The following is a 20,103-nucleotide window of genomic DNA, read 5'->3' as shown; positions in this document are numbered from 1 at the left end:
TCCCACTTGGAATTCTCTGGACTCGGTTCCCCGATTGTAAACCTGGGCTTGGGTGCTTTGGGCATTCCCTTACCACTGGCCATATGGGTGTCATCCGCTCCCTCATCGTCTCCATGTGCCCTACCATGCTGCGTAAGGGGGTTGGCTGGGCTTCCCACACGTCCTTGGCGAGGTCCAGTAGGCCACGTGGCCTCCTACCGTAGAGGAGTTCAAAAGGGGAAAACCCGGTAGATGACTAGGGCACTTCTCGGACCGAGAACATTAAGTGGGATAGTAGCTGTCCCAGTTTTTTCAGTCCTGCCTGATGACCTTCCGCTGCATTTGTTTGAGCATTTTATTCCAGGTGCACCCCCAACAGATGGGTGTGAGCCAGCTGAAGAACAGTTCCCACTTACTGTTGGGACAGCAACAGTACCTCTCAAAGTTACCCTGTGTGTGCGACACTTGATACAAAAGGTTATACTTGATTTGGAAATGGGGGTATCGCCAGTCACTCACCCTCGGAAGAAACTGGCCATCCACTGCAATAACTTGGGCTGCGGCGGCTTTCAATTTCGGATCCTCCCACTTGGCAGTCCCGAACTGTCCCCTCAGTTAGCCCATGGTGGGTATATCTGCTGGTCCCTCGAAACTGATAGGGGGAGGATGGGCTCCTCCTCCAGTTGTTCACCAGGGGGTTCGGGTTCTGGCGCCCCCTCGGACTCCCGACCTGTAGATACGGGATTGTCAACCGCTTGCTTCCGGGCCGCGGAGGCAATGGGTCCCGCCGGCTTGTACCTTTTTCCTCAGCTCGTGCCTCCAGTGCTGCGAACAATGGACAATCTCGTCCCACCAGGAGGGTTACCGGCAACTCCGTCACCTGGCAGCTCCCTTGTGGCGTGTATGGCATGTACGGTCAGATACCGCTTGGTGTCACTGTGGACACAGGAAATGGACATCTCCCCGCCACGTTCAGTCCCCTGGGCCAGCAGGCGTAACCACACTTCCAGAGTCCAATAGAGCTTCGGTGTCGTGTCCGTTGACTTTCACCGGGAACATGGGTGCCAGTGGCTCGTTGTGCGCCCAACAGGAGGTGACGTAGTTCACTGCGTGGCCCACCTCACCTATGCGGCTCGCTGATGGCATCGACTCCTCTCGAGCCAGGCAATTCCATGCAAGGTGCCCCCGGGTGCCACACTCAAAATGCCTCCTTTGGTCTCCATCTACCTGGGTGGTTGGTGGCGGGTCGGCCGCCTCTCCGCAGGTCTGCGGCCCTTTGGCTCCGCTACTGTTGGTTCGGGCTATACGGCGTTGGGGGTATCCTTCCGTCCCCTTAGACGGGTCCCCGACTCGGCCCAGCTCCCCTTCAGCAGGGCCTCTGTGTTCTGATGTGTCTCCACTGCTCCCAGGAGGTCCTCCAAGGTCTTGGACACTTGTAGACTCGCTGCCCTCTTCATATCATGGGGTAGCGCCCATAAGAAGCAATCCATGACCACTTTGTCTATGATGGAAAGGGTGGATGCATCGGTTAGGAGCCATGCCCTGGTGTTGTGCAGTAGGTCGTTCATCTAGGCTTGGAGGGAAGCATCGGCCATGAACCTCCAGTTGTGGACCAGTTGGGCCCGATGGGCCAGACTGTACCCGTAGCAGCTGAGTATCTCCCGTTTGAGACCGTCGTAGTTAGCCGCCTGTCGTTAAGGTCGCAATACACCTTTTGGGCCTTCCCAGACAGGAACGGGGCCAGCAGACTTGCCCGCATTGGACGTGGCCATCCTTCCCGTAGCGCTGTCCATTCAAACGTGCAGAGGTTTGTTTCAATGTCATCGTCCTCCATTAGCTTGATTAAAAACGGATTTTGATGCGATTCAGTAGGCGCTCCTTTTAGCTTCCTGATTTCCTCAACGAGGCGGACATTTTGTAGCCGCTGTTCCTCCGGTATTCGTTCCTGAACCGCTTGTTGGGCCCAGACAAACTGAGCTATCAACTCGTCCATGCTGATGCTGCATAAACATCAACGCTGATCTGACCACATTATCAGAATGCTCGCATTCTCCACCACTTGTGGCAGACCAGGGGGTTTACACAGATCAGACACGGACAGAATTGTATTAGCTCGGTTTCAAGGATGTTTATTTCAATAATAATAATAATAATTTTAAAAAGAATAGGTCTTCTCCTGGAGACCTCCTCCGGTATACCGTCTTCTGGGCTCCGGGGTCTTGCTGTATCCTGTGGGGAACAAAACCGTGCACCCTCCGTTATCTCTGGTACTGCGCACGAATATACGGGAGTAACCTCTCATCCCCACCCCCGTGTGCTGTCCTTCTGGAAGCTTTATGGGACTCATCCAGCTGGTGAGCAATCAGCCCCTTGATTACTCACAACCCACAATCAGCCCCAATGAGTGCTGGCCGGAGTGCCCATTGAGACCTGGTACGTCCAGCAGAGGGAGCCGTTGCTGCATGATGTAGACTCCGTCTGTCACCAGGCCTCGACTAGTCTCTCCCTGCTGACCTGCGGAATGCCACACTACTGATACACATGCTCATACGATCCATTGGGGTAGGTTGCTTTCATTCTATAGGCCTAGAGATAGTGCGCTCAAGTCTACTGCTGTAGGCTAGTATACCGTTTATTATTATCATATGATAGAAATGATTTTAATGAAAATATACAGTTATACTCTACTGTAAAACATGGAGGAACTGGAAGCTGTTGTTTGCTGTATTTTTATGACTATCCAGTCCTTTTTGTCTGATTGGTGGATGGAGATATTTGACATTATACAGAGGAAGAGGCTCTGAGTGCGAGATGTTTATTAGACAAGTCAGTATCAGGACTAGAAGGAAACAGCCAGCACAACAGCAGGCATTACTGTCACACATACACACGTGCTCTCGCAAGCACACACACATAGGAACAGGACAGTATGCACTGAACACATATCAACCAGTTTTTCTACTATATGTCACCTGAGTGTTGGTTGCCTACATGCAAATGTTATGCAATTGTGCTTTGTTTATCTTATGACATTTTATGCAAATAAGAAATCATGGCACATTGCTGAATGTGCAATATTTTACCATTGCTTACTGGTTTATCAAATCATATTATTTATGAAAATAAATGTATCACAAAGACATATCACAGACAAACACAGTCCAAGAATGTTAATCTTGCGATATGAAAAATGTCTTCTTTCAAGAAGAGAAACCCAAAACTTGATTAGATTATCTCAAATCTGATACAAATGGCTGCATCCACCCAACTAAACACTTGAACACCAGCCAAGACATAAATTTCCAGTAAATCTGAGCTGTAATGTTATTCAATAAAAAACAGAACAATTATATCACTCATGAGAAAGGAGGGGGGATACATAACCAGCTGGTGGGTTTGAGTGTCCTTGCCCAGAACTGAAAAAGAATGATCTTAAAAGCTTAATTTTGCCCGTGGGAATCATAGATCACCAATCAATAGTTTGAGAGTTTGGTTGGATAACCATAATAATGAAAAGAGTAGGAGGGACCATAAATGGCTGAGATACTTTAAATAGGGAGACAATTAGACAAATCAGAGTGCTGCCTGGTGCTGGGTGAGTTAACATAACAGGAAATATGGGAACTTTCTGATAATGTGTACTACTGCTGGTATGTAGAAATACAGCAATCAGATATGCAGGGAAGTTAAAGCGCTTATCTATGAACTGGAGAGACTTCCTGCTTGTTGAGCTCAGTTAAAGTGACACATTGAAGACTATTTTGTTAGAATCGAGTGGTTGAAAAAGGTACAATTAATTAGATGATCTATTGACCACAAGACCAAGAGGCCTTTATTAATGCAATGATGTCAAGGTAACAATGGTTTGTTAAATAGAGACAATACCTCTCTCATCGTCACTCAATGCCTAGGTCTACCTCCACCGTAATTCACATCCTACCATACCCTTGTCTGTACATTATGCCTTCAATTTATTCTTCCGTGCCCAGAAACCTGTTCCTTTTACTCTCTGTTCCAAACGCACTAGATGACCATTTCTTATAGCCTTTAGCCGTACCCTGATCCTACTCCTCCTCTGTTCCTCTTGAGATGTAGAGGTTAATCCAGGCCCTGCAGTGCCTAGTTCCACTCCTATTCCCCAGGTGCATTTGTTGACTTCTGTAACCGTAAAAGCCTTGGTTTCATGCATGTTAACATTAGAAGCCTCCTCCCTAAATTTGTTTTATTCACTGCTTTAACACACTCTGCCAACCCGGATGTCCTAGCCGTGTCTGAATCTTGAACCCTGAATCCTGAACCCTGAAATTTTCCATCCCTAACTATAACATTTCCCGACAAGATAGAACTGCCAAAGGGGGCGGAATTCCAATCTACTGCAGAGAAAGCCTGCCGAGTTCTGTCATACTAGGTCTGTGCTCAAACAATTTGAGCTTCTACTTTTAAAAATCCAACTTTCCAGAAACAGGTCTCTCACCGTTGCCGCTTGCTATAGACCACCTTCTGCCCCCAGCTGTGCCCTGGACACCATATGTGAATTGATTGCCCCCCATCTATCGTTAGAGCTCGTACTGGGACATGCTTAACACCCCGGCCGTCCTACAATTTAAGCTAGATGTCCTCAATCTCACACAAATGATCAAGGAACCTACCAGGTACAACCCCAAATCTGTAAACACGGGCACCCTCAGAGATATCATCCTAACCAATCTGCCTTCCAAATACACCTCTGCTGTCTTCAACCAGGATCTCAGCGATCACTGGCTCATTGCCTGCGTCTGTAATGGGTCTGCGGTCAAACAACCACCCCTCATCACTGTCAAACGCTCCCTAAAACACTTCAGCAAGGAGGCCTTTCTAATCAACCTGGCCCGGGTATCCTGGAAGGATATTGACCTCATTCCGTTAGTAGAGGATGCCTGGTTATTCTTTAAAAGTGCTTTCCTCACAATCTTAAATAAGCATGCCCCATTCAAAAAATGTAGAACCAGGAAAAGATATAGCCCTTGGTTCACTCCAGACCTGACTGCCTTTGACCAGCACAAAAACATCCTGTGGCATACTGCATTAGCATCGAATAGCCTCCGAGATATGCAACTTTTCAGGGAAGTTAGGAACCAATATACACAGTTAGGAAAGCAAAGGCTACCTTTTTCAAACATAAATTTGCATCCTGTAGCACAAACTTCAAAAAGTTCTGGGACACTGTAAAGTCCATGGAGAATAAGAGCACCTCCTCCCAGTTGCCCACTGTACTGAGGCTAAGAAACACTGTCACCACCGATAAATACATGATAATTGAGAATTTCAATAATCATTTTTCTACGGCTGGCCATACTTTCCACCTGGCTCCCCCTACCCCGGTCAACAGCCCTGCACCCCCCACAGCAACTTGCCCAAGCCTCCCCCATTTCTCCTTCACCCAAATCCAGATAGCCGATGTTCTGAAAGAGCTGCAAAATCTGGACCCCTACAAATCAGCCGGGCTAGACAATCTGGACCCTCTCTTTCTAAAATGATCTGCCGCAATTGTTGCAACCCCTATTACTAGCCTGTTCAACTTCTCCTTCATATCGTCTGAGATCCCCAAAGATTGGAAAGCTGCCGCGGTCATCCCCCTCTTCAAAGGGGGAGACACTCTAAACCCAAACTGTTACAGACCTATATCTATCCTACCCTGCCTTTCTAAGGTCTTCGAAAACCAAGTTAACAAACAGATCACCAACCATTTCGAATCCCACGGTACCTTCTCTGCTAGGCAATCTGGTTTCCGAGCTGGTCATGGGTGCACCGCAGCCACGCTCAAGGTCCTAAACGATATCATAACCGCCATCGATAAGAGACAATACTGTGCAGCTGTATTCATCGACCTGGCCAATGCTTTCGACTCTGTCAATCACACATTCTTATCGGCAGACTCAACAGCCTTGGTTTCTCAAATGACTGCCTCGCCTGGTTCACCAACTACTTCTCAGACAGAGTTCAGTGTATCAAATCGGAGGGCTTGTTGTCCAGACCTCTGGCAGTCTCTATGGGGGTGCCACAGGGTTCAATTCTCGGGCCGACTCTTTTCTCTGTATACATCAATGATGTCGCTCTTGCTGCTGGTGATTCTCTGATCCACCTCTACACAGACAACACCATTCTGTATACTTCTGGCCCTTCTTTGGACACTGTGTTAACTAACCTCCAGCTTCAATGCCATACAACTCTCCTTCCGTGGCCTCCAACTGCTCTTAAATGCAAGTAAAACTAAATGCATGCTCTTCAACCGATTGCCGACCACACCTACCCGGCGCGTCCAGCATCACTACTCAGGACGGTTCTGACTTACAATATGTGGACAACTACAAATACCTAGGTGTCTGGTTAGACTGTAAACTCTCCTTCCAGACTCACATTAAGCATCTCCATTCCAAAATTAAATCTAGAATCGGCTTCCTACTTCGCAACAAAGCATCCTTCACTCATGCTGCCAAACATACCCTCGTAAAACTGACTATCCTACCGATCCTTGATTTCGGCAATGTCATTTACAAAATAGCCTCTAACACTACTCAGCAAATTGGATGCAGTCTATCACAGTGCCATCCGTTTTTTCACCAAAGCCCCATATACTACCCACCACTGCGACCTGTATGCTCTCGTTGGCTGGCCCTCGCTTCATATTCATCGCCAAACCCACTGGCTCCAGGTCATCTATAAGTCTTTGCTAGGTAAAGCCCCGCCTTATATCAGCTCACTGGTCACCATAGCAGCACCCACCCATAGTACGCTCCAGCAGGTATATTTCACTGGTCACCCCCAAAGCCAATTCCCCTTTGGCCACCTTTCCTTCCAGTTCTCTGCTGCCAATGACTGGAACGAATTGCAAAAATCACTGAAGCTGGAGACTCATATCTCCCTCTCTAACTTTAAGCACCAGCTGTCAGAGCAGCTCACAGATCACTGTACCTGTACACAGCCAATCTGTAAAGAGCCCATCCAACTATCTCATTCCCATACTGTTATTTATTTTTTGCTCCTTTGCACCCCAGTATCTCTACTTGCACATTCATCTTCTGCACATCTATCATTCCAGTGTTTTATTGCTAAATTGTAATTATTTCGCCACTATGGCCTATTTATTGCCTTACCTCCCTTATCTTACCTCATTTGCACACACTGTATATCGACTTTTCTATTGTGTTGTTGATTGTATGTTTGTTTATTACATGTGTAACTCTATGTTGTTGTTTGTGTCGCACTGCTTTACTTTATCTTGGCCAGGTCACAGTTGTAAATGAGAACTTGTTCTCAACTGGCCTACCTGGTTAAATAAAAAAATAAAAAATAGAGCTGTGCTGCTCTCTTGTGTTCGTATAGCATAATGACATTGCAGAGATGGCACATTCTGAAAACAAATACTGTATATAGATACATACTGTATATCTATCTCTGTTTGTTTTTTATTCCAATAATCAGAAGATATAAGAGTGCATGTACAACTTTCTTCTTAATTTTTTCAAAATTGTAAGATAAAAGCCACTATGATCAATTTACTGATGGTATAATGCAAATGACATATTTATTGATTATGTCACTTTTACAAAAAAGGCATAGCATATACCACAATTGAAATGTTCTGAGGGATTGGAACGAAATCTTTAAATCAGATCACTATTGCTATAACTACATAACATTTCAACAAACAACAAATGCGTAGGACATTATTGGAAAGGAAATTATTGCACAATATACATACAGTATATTTTGAACAGATTTCATGTCCACTCATATGTTATTTTCGAAATTGACATCACACATTAAAACCCACTTACAGTACATCAAAATCACAATAATACCATCATCAACTATTTTCTACCTTCTGACACCAAACACATGTAAATTGACTTTTGAAACACATCACACCTCGTCACATGAAAATAAATCACCTTTACATATCCAACTTCGTATCAAAATAGCATCTGTATTTATTCCACATCTGGGATACAAATGAAACTTTCCCTCACACATGTCATGCAATTATCATAGAAATCACTTATTTTAAGGCAATAGTAGGACAATAGTAGCAGCACCATAATAGTGACCATTGTAGAAAGGTTAGGTGGCATTGATTGTATACATATATAGGATCTTAATTTAATCCTGCAGCAACAGGAAATGTGAGTTATTAAGTGGATGATAACTAATGGACATTTTTGTAGGAGTTGATACATTTTTCGTTAGGGCAAATAAAGTCTGACATTTTTCAGTGGAAATTACAAACTTTATAAGCCTTTTAAAAACTCAAATACACTACAAGTTTGCATTTTCTGCTGTGCAGGAACATTCTCAGCAACAAAAGAGTCCTCAAATTAAGATCCGACATCTGTAGAGAGGTTAGGTAGCATCAAGAGGTTATGTTATTGTATTTTAAGGCCAAGCTCACTAGCTTATTGATTGTAACAACTTGATTATAAGTACAATAGATACAAAATAAAGATTCTCAGGTTGTAGGTTATCCTTTTGATATAATATAAAATTGCCCAACTTCCTGAGCGGTTATATAGAATACAGTATTACGAACAGTGCTTAAGTGTTGTGGTTCTTCTTGGGATTGCGGTACTTTGTATTTGTCATAGATATGTTTACTTTCACTTCACAAAACTTTAAGTTTGCTTAATAAAATCTATTTTAAAATAACAGAAAATGTATTCATCAGAATAATTCTTAGGATAGAAAAAGTTCACAGCTTCATTAAAACCCTAGCAGTGCCTCTAGTCACAGTGACTGTACTTTGCATAGTTAGTTGATCTTAGAACAACATATCAATAAGACATCTAAAAAAGTACAGAGTATAAAACATTACTCTCTAATTATCAATGTGAAAGATATGATGTTCTTTTTAAGTTGTGTCATTGGGAAAACTATAAAGAATATTGTATATAGATATAATATAATAAAGATTAACTGTAAAGAATATAGAATATTGCTGGGGCTTACAACAAACTGAAGTAAACTATACACTGTAACTTTGTCCTATGTTTTTTTGATAGCACCAGCTGCTAAGGTCTCTCGTCTGGTAGTTACAAACGCCTGCTGCTTCTCATAATAAGCAGCTTCGTTAATAAAAGTGGGATAGACGGTGCCAGCACCTTCGTAGCGGATGGTTGTCCCGTCAAACGTTTGGAACATAGGGTCACCAGGGTTCAACGGCTCCCAGTCACAGTCCTAAAGGAGGAATGAACAACAACAAGGAAATTCAAAGCTCAAGAGTTAGAGTTCTGCTTTTTTGAAGAAAAGTAACAAACTACTGCATCCCCACAGTTAAAGAAAACAGCCTGGGATTCTGACTGAGTCATTGGATACACCATCACAGGCCATTGAAATTCACTACTAAATAAATATTTGTTACCCAAGACATTAGGCCAAAAACAGATGTAACTGAAAGGAACAAAAAGTTACAATAAGAAAATAACAATAGACATTTAAAAGTATCATAGCATTTAATAGCCCGGTTTTGTACCTGTAGATTGGGGTGCACCATGGCAATGATGTTGCCATTGGTGTCTCTGGGGTAGTCCATCTTCTCTGAAACTCTGAACACATCCACTGTACAGGGGGGAAACTCCAAGCCTACACAATACAAACAACACACCACATCGTCCTCACTTGTTACTGTGCATGCAAAATAAAGTAAAGGACAAAACATATAGCACTGAAGTAGCTTCCTTGCACACAAATAAAATAATCCTCAACAGTTATGAGAAATATCAATAATAATGTAGCCTATGTACAGTATGTATTTGTGTTATTTTGTAAATAAGTTTGACCATGATTGTGTGCATTACTTTTTCTTCCCTCATTGATTAATCCCCAATCATGTACAAAATAGCCCGTAGTTCCAACTGTTGTTTTGGAGGACCTCACACACAGTTTAATTTCTCAGAGCAGAAAACACAACTCAGCACCAAGGCACACAGCATTCATCAGGCCCCCACTGTGGACCCTGGAGCCAGGCCCCTGGACACCCGATTACAAAACCCTGCTAACCCTAATCACATGGAAACTAACCAACTTTCAACAAGTATGCCATTCAGCAGCCTAGCGGGCCTAGTAAGGGGAACGAACATGCAAACTTCAAACTTCAATTCACTCTTGGGAACTACTGCTTGTTTACATAAAATGTGGAGGAAAGCTTGTTGCAGTGGTTGCAGTTTTGAGGTATCATGCAGCTTTTTCCCCCATTCATATTTCCATTAGTTGACAAGCATACTTTCACATATTTTCACATATTTTACAGCTATATGATCTTAATTTGATCACTGTTGTTGCAGGATATTTGCCCTAACTAAAAATGTATTAACCCCTACAAAAAATTCCATTAATTATAATCCACACAATAATTCACATTTCCTGTTGCTACAAAATAATTTTTTGCTTTGAAAAACTGGTCAAATTAAGATCCTACATCTGTACAAATTACATGATACCTCAAAGAGGCAAACACTGTCTGTCTGAAGGAACTGGAAGGGGATCTTATGAAATAGTTGAAGTGGAAGGATTACTTAAAAAAGGTTTGCATGTTAGGAGAACACGACTTGCTCACCCATGAGCAATGTCACAAAAACTGAGTCATTACAGTGATGCTGATAATGCCAGATAGGCTGAAGGGGGAGCAGAGAAGGCTTTTATACAAAACAAAAATAGATACAAAACGACTTAGCCTATTAGACATCTCTCTAAAAAAAAGTTTATGTTGTTGATGTTAGATGTGTATTTCTGTTTTATTATTAAAGTATTGGTAGAGTAGAGACCAATATGTTCTGCAAAAAGCTTTCTCTTACAACAATTGTTTTCTTAACAAAACAAGACGGTGGGTGTCACGGATTCCCCTGGTACTGCTGCTCATTCCGTGTACCAGTTCCGGAGGTCTACGTCACCGGCCTCTAGGCGTCATTGAACTGTTTCATTACACACACCTGGTTCCCATTACCCCTGATTAGTAATTGTATATATGTGCCTTCTGTTTACCATTGTCTTGTGGGTTAATGTTCCCATGTCTGTTAGTCTTGTGAGTACCTGTGCTTTGTTGTTTCGGCTTTCGAGCTGCGTGTATTGTGTACTCGTTATTACGGGTCTCATCCCATGTATTGATATTACGGGTCTCATCCCATGTATTGCTATTACGGGTCTCATCCCATGTATTGATATTACGGGTCTCATCCCATGTATTGATATTACGGTTCTCATCCCATGTATTGATATTACGGGTCTCATCCCATGTATTTATTAGAGGTTTAACCTCGCTCTTTTGTTTGGGTTACATCCCTGTGTTTTTGTTTACGGGCTTCGTCCCCGTGCCTTTCATGGCATGTTGTATTTTTGGGTGGAGTATTAAAAAACCCTATTATGTATTCCTGCGCCTGTCTCCAATCCTTTATATAACGTGACAGTGGGACATTCAAACTACCGCTTAGGTATTTTGTTTTTAATACCTTATAACCATATTAATTTACCACCAGCTGATGTGTGCTGTACAAAATCTATGGAATGTTTATCTTTTATAAGCTTTCACAAATGTTACACACCTTCGTTGAAGAGCTCAATGAAGTCCAGGGCATGTTTCAGTACCAACCTCATAGACTCAAAGATGTTGCTCCTCAAAACCCCCTGAGGTTGTGGGCCAACCTCTAGACCTGAAATAAACACATTCAAAACCTTTAAATATATCCTTTAAATATGTTGTCTTCTTTAGGGACAAATTCAATTTCAATCTATTTAAACTTTGCTTATTTTTGACTCATTTAATAATTACTATTACATTATAAAGTAAAAAAAGTGAAGAAATGCCCCCAACGTACTACAACATCTCAAATTTTTCCAAGACTGTAAGGCTGGAATTTGCACTCACCGATGGGGTGCTTGGCCACAGAGCGTGAAGTTGAATACTTGAGTAGCGGGTGTTCAGTCAGCAGAACTGGACAACTGTCTGGAGCTATGGCTTTCTGCATGACATAATTAAAGATGTCTCAGCATGTGAACAAACACACAACCTCAACACAGAACACATTATTTCCATTACAATATGGCCGCTAATAACACACTAGTCAGAAATATAACAATAAAAGGCTAAGTATGATACATTTTCACTTAAAATACCGTAGTCAAACCAGTGTTTAATAAGTGGTTTTAACCCTCCTCTTTATACATTAGCTAACTTCCTATAGGTTCCCTCTAGTTAACTCACATGTACCATTAAAGAGCACTAATAGGTAACCTTGTGATTCAATCAATGAAATCATTCATTATTCATACAATTAACCCATAATGGGTTAGTGAGTGAGAAAGGATATCCAAAGTGCCCTAAGAGGAAAAACAGAACGGCGGTTTCCCAGACCAGGGTTGGGCTCAATTCGAATTGACGGCTGTCAACTCAGGAAGTGATTTGAATTTAAACTTCAGACATTTTAAAACTTCTGAAATAAATAGCTTCTACTTTTCAGTTTATTAAGAAGTTATAGAAAATAAACGCAATTTTTTCAGTTAGTGAATTGTAATTTTAGTTTATTTCCTGAACTGACTGTGTGAAATTCTAATTGAGCCCAAAAAGCATGTTTTTATTGAGAAAGCGGCACAGCGAGAGGGAGTAAACACTTTCTAAGTTCACCTTGATGTAATGCATCATCTGGAGGTTGAAGTGATCCTTGGAGCTCTCCAGTATGAGCGTACAACCCATGTTGGAGGTGGTGTTGTGGAGGTCGAAGATGACATCGTAGGCCTCAGGGCTTCCTTTAGGTCCAAATGTCTCATTGATCTGCTGGGCCCTCTGGACCTCGTAGGGCAGGTCATCTCCACTAGGGGCGCTGTGGATACACCACTGACAGGTTAACCACTTGTTTTATTGTCACACACACCGGATAGTTTCAGTGAAATGTGTTCTTTTACAGGGTCAGACATAGTAGTATGGCGACCCTGGAGAAAATGAGGGTTTAGTGCCTTGTTCAAGGGCACATCGACAGATTGTCACCTTGTCGACTCGGATATTAAAACCAGCGACCTTTCGGTTACTGGCCTAACGCGTTAACCACTAGGCTACCTGGTAATTACCAGGTAGTTCAGGAGCACTTTACTTTTAGTAGTTCTAACACCTGTGTAGTAACAGTGTAATAGGAGCAACATTGTATTAACAATGTGAAATCCATTTGTGTAATAACTATACTGATAAACTATACTGAACAAAAATATAAATGCAACATGCAACAACTTCAAAGATTTTACTGAGTTACAGTTCATATAAGGAAATCAGTCAATTGAAATAAATTCATTAGGCCCCTAGGATTTCACATGACTGGGTAGGAGTGCATCACTGGGGAGCCAGCCAATCAGAATGAGTTTTTCCCCAGAAAGGGGCTTTATTACAGACAGAAATTCTCCTCATCCACCTGACAGGTGTGGCATATCAAGAAGCTGATTAAACAGCATGATCATTACACAGGTGCACCTTGTGCTGGGGACAATAAAAGGCCCCCTCAGATGATCCCGCAGGTAAAGAAGCCGGATGTGGAGGTCCTGGGCTGGCATGGTTACACGTGGTCTGTGGTTGTAAGGCCGGTTGGAGGCAACTTATGGAAGAGTCATGAACATTCAGTTCTCTGGCAACAGCTCTGGTGGTCATTCCTGCAGTCAGCATGCCAATTGCACACTCCCATAAAACTTGATCAATCTGTGGCATTGTGTTGTGTGACAAAACTGCACATTTTAAAGAGGCCTTTTATTGTCCCCCAGCACAAGGTGCACCTGTGTAATGATCATTTAATCAGCTTCTTAATATGCCACACCTGTCAGGTGGATGGATTATCTTGGCAAAGAAGAAATGCTCACTAACAGGGACGTAAACAAATTTGTGTACAAAATTTGAGATAATTTGAGAAGCTTTTTGTGTGTATGGAAAATGTCTGGGATTTTTTTATTTCAGCTCATGAAACATGGGACCAACAGTTTACATCTTGCGTTTATATTTTTGTTCAGTGTACAATACTGTTCAGCTCCTGTCTAGTAAACAGTGGTCTTATATACACCACATACTAGGCCTACATACTAAACAGCCATTTATAAGCTACCGATTATCCCTAGTAAATATGTGATTCAGAACACAGCACATGCCTTACAATAACTGAGGCAGTTAATGATTGACAGTGGAGTCCGCTACAATAAACAAATGGTGATATAAGACTTACACTTTAACCCTAATGTAAGAAGACCAACAAAACTTTCACCAGACAGCGGTAAATTGTAGCCCACAGATATTGATAACGCCTACTCTGCTACAGGCTGGATGGGAAAGCATTTTTTTTCAAACATAAGGGCATTATCATAATTTTCACAATTTCAGTGTTATTTTGACCTCATAGTGTGGAAATATATTTTTTATTTTACAGAAAAATCACATTTTTAACTGCACTATCCCTTTAAGAGTATAGAAGTATGATCAGATTCATGCATATTCATGCTCATATTCAAAGGGTACGTTCCTAAATTTTGGTAAACTAATGTAGCAGGGGTAAAAGAAACGCCTGAAACTAGATCCCCTACATACTGGTCTGGACAAGAAGAAAAAAAAACATTGGGGGGAGGTTCTCTTCTGCACTGTTGAAACAATCCAGTAAATGTGGAGGAAGAGATAAGATGGAGTGTCGCCTTGTTAATGTCTAAAAGCAGAAGTAGTGTCACAGGCTCTCTTTCTATTTCCCCTGAAAACCGGAACATCCTGTTGTTGGGGAGTCGGCAAAAGCTAACATTTTGGAGAACAACAATATCACAAAGCATGTTCTTTTTCTGACCCTCAAAAGCAGCACATTTATTTGGACCATATTCTCACAGCCTTGCAGTTCTGTTGCCTGGCTACCCAAACTCCTTGCTCCAGCCAAACACTACGCCACAGCCATGGACGTTAGTTTCTTCTCCGCAGTGAGTCTGGATCTGATTACCTCCTCAACGATGTCTAGAACGCAAACACATTCTAACTGTTCTGATTGGTTTCAGAAACCGATGTGTTGGGTCAGAGCCAGAACACATGTGGGTAAAGCGGCATTTGGAAAATGTATCATTGGCTTTGATACTCTTATTGGTTATCGATGATCCAATCGCTGATGTTGTTTTGTACAACACACCTCATTTTGTCATCACCACAAACACCTTCAATGATGACAGTCTCAGACTGAAGTATGTAGCGAACATAGAGCAGAGGAAGTCTCATCTGGCAAGCATTTCTGAGCAATTATTACAACATCTGAGCGTCTTATGAACCAATGACTAAGCTAATCTTCAGTGATTCTTATCATGCTGCAACCTATGCTCACAAAATTGATTCACAATACCATTGGATAGCTGAAATGTTTCCTTCCTCTCCTATGCCTTTTTTAACAATTCTAAAACAACAAATGCTCTAATGCTGAACCAGCATGTTCTCCAAGCTGCCCCAATAGCATAATGGCACCTGTGCTACCCATTTTTTGTCTCTTTCTCTCCCCCCGCCCAACTCCCTTTTGACTGTATATCTAGCAATGTCCGGATAGTTAGGACTATCATGTAGCACAATAGAGACAGGTAGGTCTGTCAAAATGCAGTTATTCTCCACCCTCAGTAGGCTATAAAAGAAAAACTATGCCAGATAGATTATGAAAAATGTGTGGTTGATTGGTTAAAAGACAACTATAGGTCTACCAACCAGCTTACACCAAACACCAAAATTCCAGTATAAAACCACAAAAACATTACAGGAATGTATCTTGGAATCAGGAGTGCAGTCCATCGGCCTGATATAAATACAAATGCTATAATTAGAATATGTCTTCAAGGAGGTAATCAGCTTAGCCTGCCTAAAAGATGTGTCAACAACATGGTAGGGTGACTAGAGAGGAGTCTGCTGAGTAGATGCAATACTCCAGTGAAAAATGAGTTTATAATCTATTCGACTACATCTACAGACACCGAAGAGAAGCATTATTTCTACATTTAGACTATATTTTGAAGGTTCAAAATGTGGATTCAAGCCTACCTATATCATGATAGCAAGGAGATGGAAGGTGCTTGATTCCCCTGCATACACACTGAAGTTTTCAAACTAGGCCTATTTGGCCATTGGGGCATAATGTCAAGTTAGAAGCAAAATAAATCATTACACATGTAATTGAATGAATAGGCTACTGTTGAAGAGCCTGCTGTATTATGAAACATGAACTTCTGCCAGTCCAATCCTTCTGCTGTCATGCACTTGGACCAACTCCAAGCTCATTTGTAACTCAGCCACATTCTGCTCACGTTTTCTCCAGAGGCTGGCTGAAAATCAGCTGTGAGTCTGTGTAAGCATGAATACAGTAACTTTGCTAGAATTGGAGCAGTCCAACTTTTTTTCTCTCAAGAAATTCACAAATTTCAGGATTTCCATAATAATCTGTTCAGCAATTGCTTATAATAAGCCATAATAAACATACATCCTTAGCACCATGGGTCCACAATATGTATACAAATAAGAACATCTATAATATGGCAATTCCAGAGTTGTCTCTAGACAATATAGACTTTAAGTGTATTTTGGTACTGAGAACTAAATAACACTGGACAGACAGATAAACACGACTCAACGTCAAAGGTCCCGCTGTTTACCTGAGATTCTCGGTCGTGAACGCTCTGTTAAGATCTGTGTCCACATATCTAGTGCATTTCTCCACGGCTCTTGGGTTCGTTATGAAGGGTTTCGTCTCAACTCCCTTTCTTTGAATTTCTTTTCCATTCTGTATCCATAGATTTACAAGCGTTACGCCTGACATTTCATTTCCGTGCGTGCCTCCAAAAATAGCAACTCTTCTCGCCTCGTGAAAACAAGAGACATTGGTACTTGAAGTCATAGCGGTAGTGAAGGCTGGAATATTGAACAGTTGATACAAGCCCTCAGATGAAAGCATGAGCTTGAGGACTCGGAGAGCAGCCGCGGAAAGTTGCCAGGCTATAAAAACCACGGTTGACGTTTCTTAACCAATTGTGATATGAATGCTGTTCGGGTAGTACACTTACATAATACCGCCGCTGGACTACTGTGACCACTCACCACCGAACATAACTCCGTCGTGTTGTACATTACTTGAGAAGGTTGGGTTAAGATCCTCCCACAACAGCCTACACATACTAGGCTATCCATTATGGATTGGTTGTGATATGGTTTTACAATTTCATAAATATGATTTTCACAGTTAATCTTAAAGTTGCAACCACATTTTTAATTATTCTGTTGCAACCAGATTATCAATTCATATTACATATTTATATATGAACGTTGTTTTATAGGCCTATATATCTGTCTAGACAATATTTGCCTGAACTGATCTAATTCTATGAATACAGTGCTGCTAATCAATAACACATTAGTCTTACAATAAAACATTGATAAACTGTACATTTACTGTGCATCCTTCAATAGACAGTCATACTTACAAATACATTTGTATGGAGCCAATATAAAAAGTATTACTATAGCTATAATGGTTGTGGAGACAATGTATAGACTAGGCCTTCATATGATGCACTGCACACAAAGGATATTGCATCAATGTCTCTTACTGAAGGGAATTACATTAGAAATGTAATCTATTTCAAAACTGAACAAGAAACAAATCTTATCAAATGTACACATTAACCACTTTCTCATACAGCACTGGCATACATTATATGGTGTAGGACTAATGAAACATCATGACAGTTGAATCCAAGTTATAAACATATCACTTACACTGCAATAAAACCAGTTTGAGTCAAACCAGTGCGTTTCGTCTTAAGTTGTCCACTAGGTGACAGGGTAGGATAAAGATATTATTTACAAAACACCATTTAGTGGTAACTTAACACTGAAAACGTTCACTGTTTATCTGACTAGCCTATGCATGCACATTTATCATCTGAATATGTTAATTGATCATCTGAATGCGCATACAAGTGTCTTTAAAGAGTGGAAGAACAACCATCAGAGGTGGTGTACAATGAATGTACTCATTTAAAAATCTGTTCCTTTATAACCAAAGGCCACCATCAAAAATCCATTGGGGCATAATGTCAAGTTAGAAGCAAAATAAATCATTACACATGTAATTGAATGAATAGGCTACTGTTGAAGAGCCTGCTGTATTATGAAACATGAACTTCTCCAAGCTATGGGTTGTTTTATTCAGATGGCATGCTTCATGTCATCACCACTGAGGCAATGTGTTCGGTTGCGAGGTAATCCTGATTTGCATCATACATACATCATCCTCTTGTCTTTTCCATGCTTCTTCTTCTTCTTCTCTGCTGATGAAACCAGTTCATGGGAGATTGATACAGGATCAGGATTAATCTGTGGTAAAGGCAGACAGTCTGACGTCACCTCTGACATCTCCCCGGTCTGTCTTCCATCTGTGCGCTTCGGGGCAACTGATTCCTTGTTAGTTTTTCTATTTATTTTCTTCTTCTTTTTCTGTGACTCTGTTTCTGTGTATTGGTCCATAGAACTCTGGGTCGTTTCAATTAGTATTGCAGTGTTATCATTTATTTTCTTCTTCTTCTTCTTCTTCTTCCTCTTCTTTTTCTGTGACTCTGTTTCTGTGTATTGGTCCATAGAACTCTGGGTCGTTTCAATTAGTATTGCAGTGTTATCATTTATTTTCTTCTTCTTCGACTCCGTTTCTGTGTATTGGGTCATAGAACTCTGGGTCGTTTCAATTAGTATTGCAGTGTTATCATTTATTTTCTTCTTCTTCTTCTTCCTCTTCTTTTTCTGTGACTCTGTTTCTGTGTATTGGGTCATAGAACTCTGGGTCGTTTCAATTAGTATTGCAGTGTTATCATTATCTTGATGTCCTACCGCTGGTACTTTGTAATCAGTGGATTTCCTCCTCTTTGTCTTTTTCCTCTTTCTCTCTGAGGATATAAAGGCACTTTCAGCTTCAAGTCTCACTTCAGTTGTATCTATCTTTTTTTTCTCTTCTGGTCTAGAATTTTTTACAGTTGCGCTCATCCTCTGAGATACTTTAGTTGCATAATTTTTCAGTCTTCCCTCAGGATCATGTTTAGTGAGGGAATTCTTATTTTTCTTAGTTTTTCTCTGAGAAACTGTATCATCTGGAGTCAAAGCAGAACTCTCACACCCCTCCAAAGATATGCCAATACTCTCTTTTTCCAGTGGAGCTGCTGTATCCTTGTGTATGACAGAACAAGTGTCTTTAGACCCATCTCGCTTTTTCTTCTTCATCTTTCTTGGGCTACTGATCTCATCTGTTTCAGGTGGTATGCTGTCCTTTTGATGTCTCTCCTCTGTGCTCAAAGGAGTTACTAAATCCCTATCTTTCTTCCCCTTTTTTCTTGGTGGCACAGTGTCAATGGATTCAGACACAGAACTCTTGAGGGTGATATGGCATTTTTTTATATTATCCTCTTGTTGTCGAACAACGGCGCCATCGTCAGTTGAAGATTTCCTCCTCTTCTTCTCCGTGACCATGTCTTCAGACCTCTGATGGGTCACAACATTCTCTTTGGGTCTGGCCTCAGAATCTTCATGAATGTCAGAATTCTGCTTCTTATCTCGTTTGCGTTTTTTCTTCTCCAGTGTATCGATTTCACCAGATTGAGATAAAGTACTTGTAGTCAGAGGAATTTCAGTATAATTTCCCACCATTTTATTGCTACAGGAATCCCCATCTTTCTTTGCCTTTTTCTTTTTCCTAAAATAAATTGTTCCGTCACTCTGTGCCAAAGAATTGTCTATTGGTGCCATGGTTTTATGCTTCTTTCTCTGGGCTACCAATTTAGTAAGTTGGACTATAGAGCACTCAATTGTTTTCTGTCTTATATCAGTAGCATTTACCTGTAGGTTTGTGACAGTATCTTCAGGGAGGGTTGAAATGTTTGTTCTCTTTTGGGGTCTTATTACCTCATCTAAATGTGATTCCAAACTCAAATTTGGAAAATGTCCTTTTTCTGGTCCTTCCTCCAGGATGGCATGTGCTGTGGAATTCTTATATTTTTTCTTCATTTTCTTCAGTTCTATGTCTTCAGTCTGAACTATAGCACCACCTCCAGCATGGGATGATAGCTTTGGGTTCTCTTCCTGTCTTA

At 41.5% G+C, this 20,103-nt stretch overlaps 1 protein-coding gene across 1 annotated transcript; it reads right to left on the bottom strand.

Moving 5' to 3' along the window:
• Window positions 1-7,513: 7,513 nt before the first annotated feature.
• On the bottom strand, window positions 7,514-17,139 carry aspa (aspartoacylase). The gene is made up of 6 exons (XM_014197305.3): window positions 16,627-17,139; window positions 12,629-12,824; window positions 11,873-11,966; window positions 11,550-11,657; window positions 9,485-9,594; window positions 7,514-9,189 (listed from the first exon to the last, which is right to left on the bottom strand). Exons 1-6 carry the CDS (start codon window positions 16,923-16,925, stop codon window positions 8,998-9,000), a joined length of 999 nt encoding a protein of 332 aa, XP_014052780.1. The 5' UTR covers window positions 16,926-17,139; the 3' UTR covers window positions 7,514-8,997.
• Window positions 17,140-20,103: the final 2,964 nt, after the last annotated feature.

This window comes from Salmo salar, chromosome 04 (assembly GCF_965601325.2).
Source record: "Salmo salar chromosome 04, fSalSal1, whole genome shotgun sequence".
Taxonomy (NCBI): Eukaryota; Metazoa; Chordata; class Actinopteri; order Salmoniformes; family Salmonidae; genus Salmo; species Salmo salar.
Note: the sequence above shows the minus strand (reverse complement) of the source record. Positions and strands in the feature narration are given on the sequence as shown.

Bases quoted from the DNA above. Each gene is read 5' to 3' on its own strand.
- aspa (XM_014197305.3), bottom strand. From the start codon at position 16,925: ATGCTTTCATCTGAGGGCTTGTATCAACTGTTCAATATTCCAGCCTTC. The intron at 11,658-11,872 runs GTGAGTGCAAAT...TGTTTATTTCAG, and splicing joins TGTGGCCAAGCACCCCATCG to GTCTAGAGGTTGGCCCACAA. The intron at 9,190-9,484 runs GTACAAAACCGG...TTCCTCCTTTAG, and splicing joins TGGTGCACCCCAATCTACAG to GACTGTGACTGGGAGCCGTT.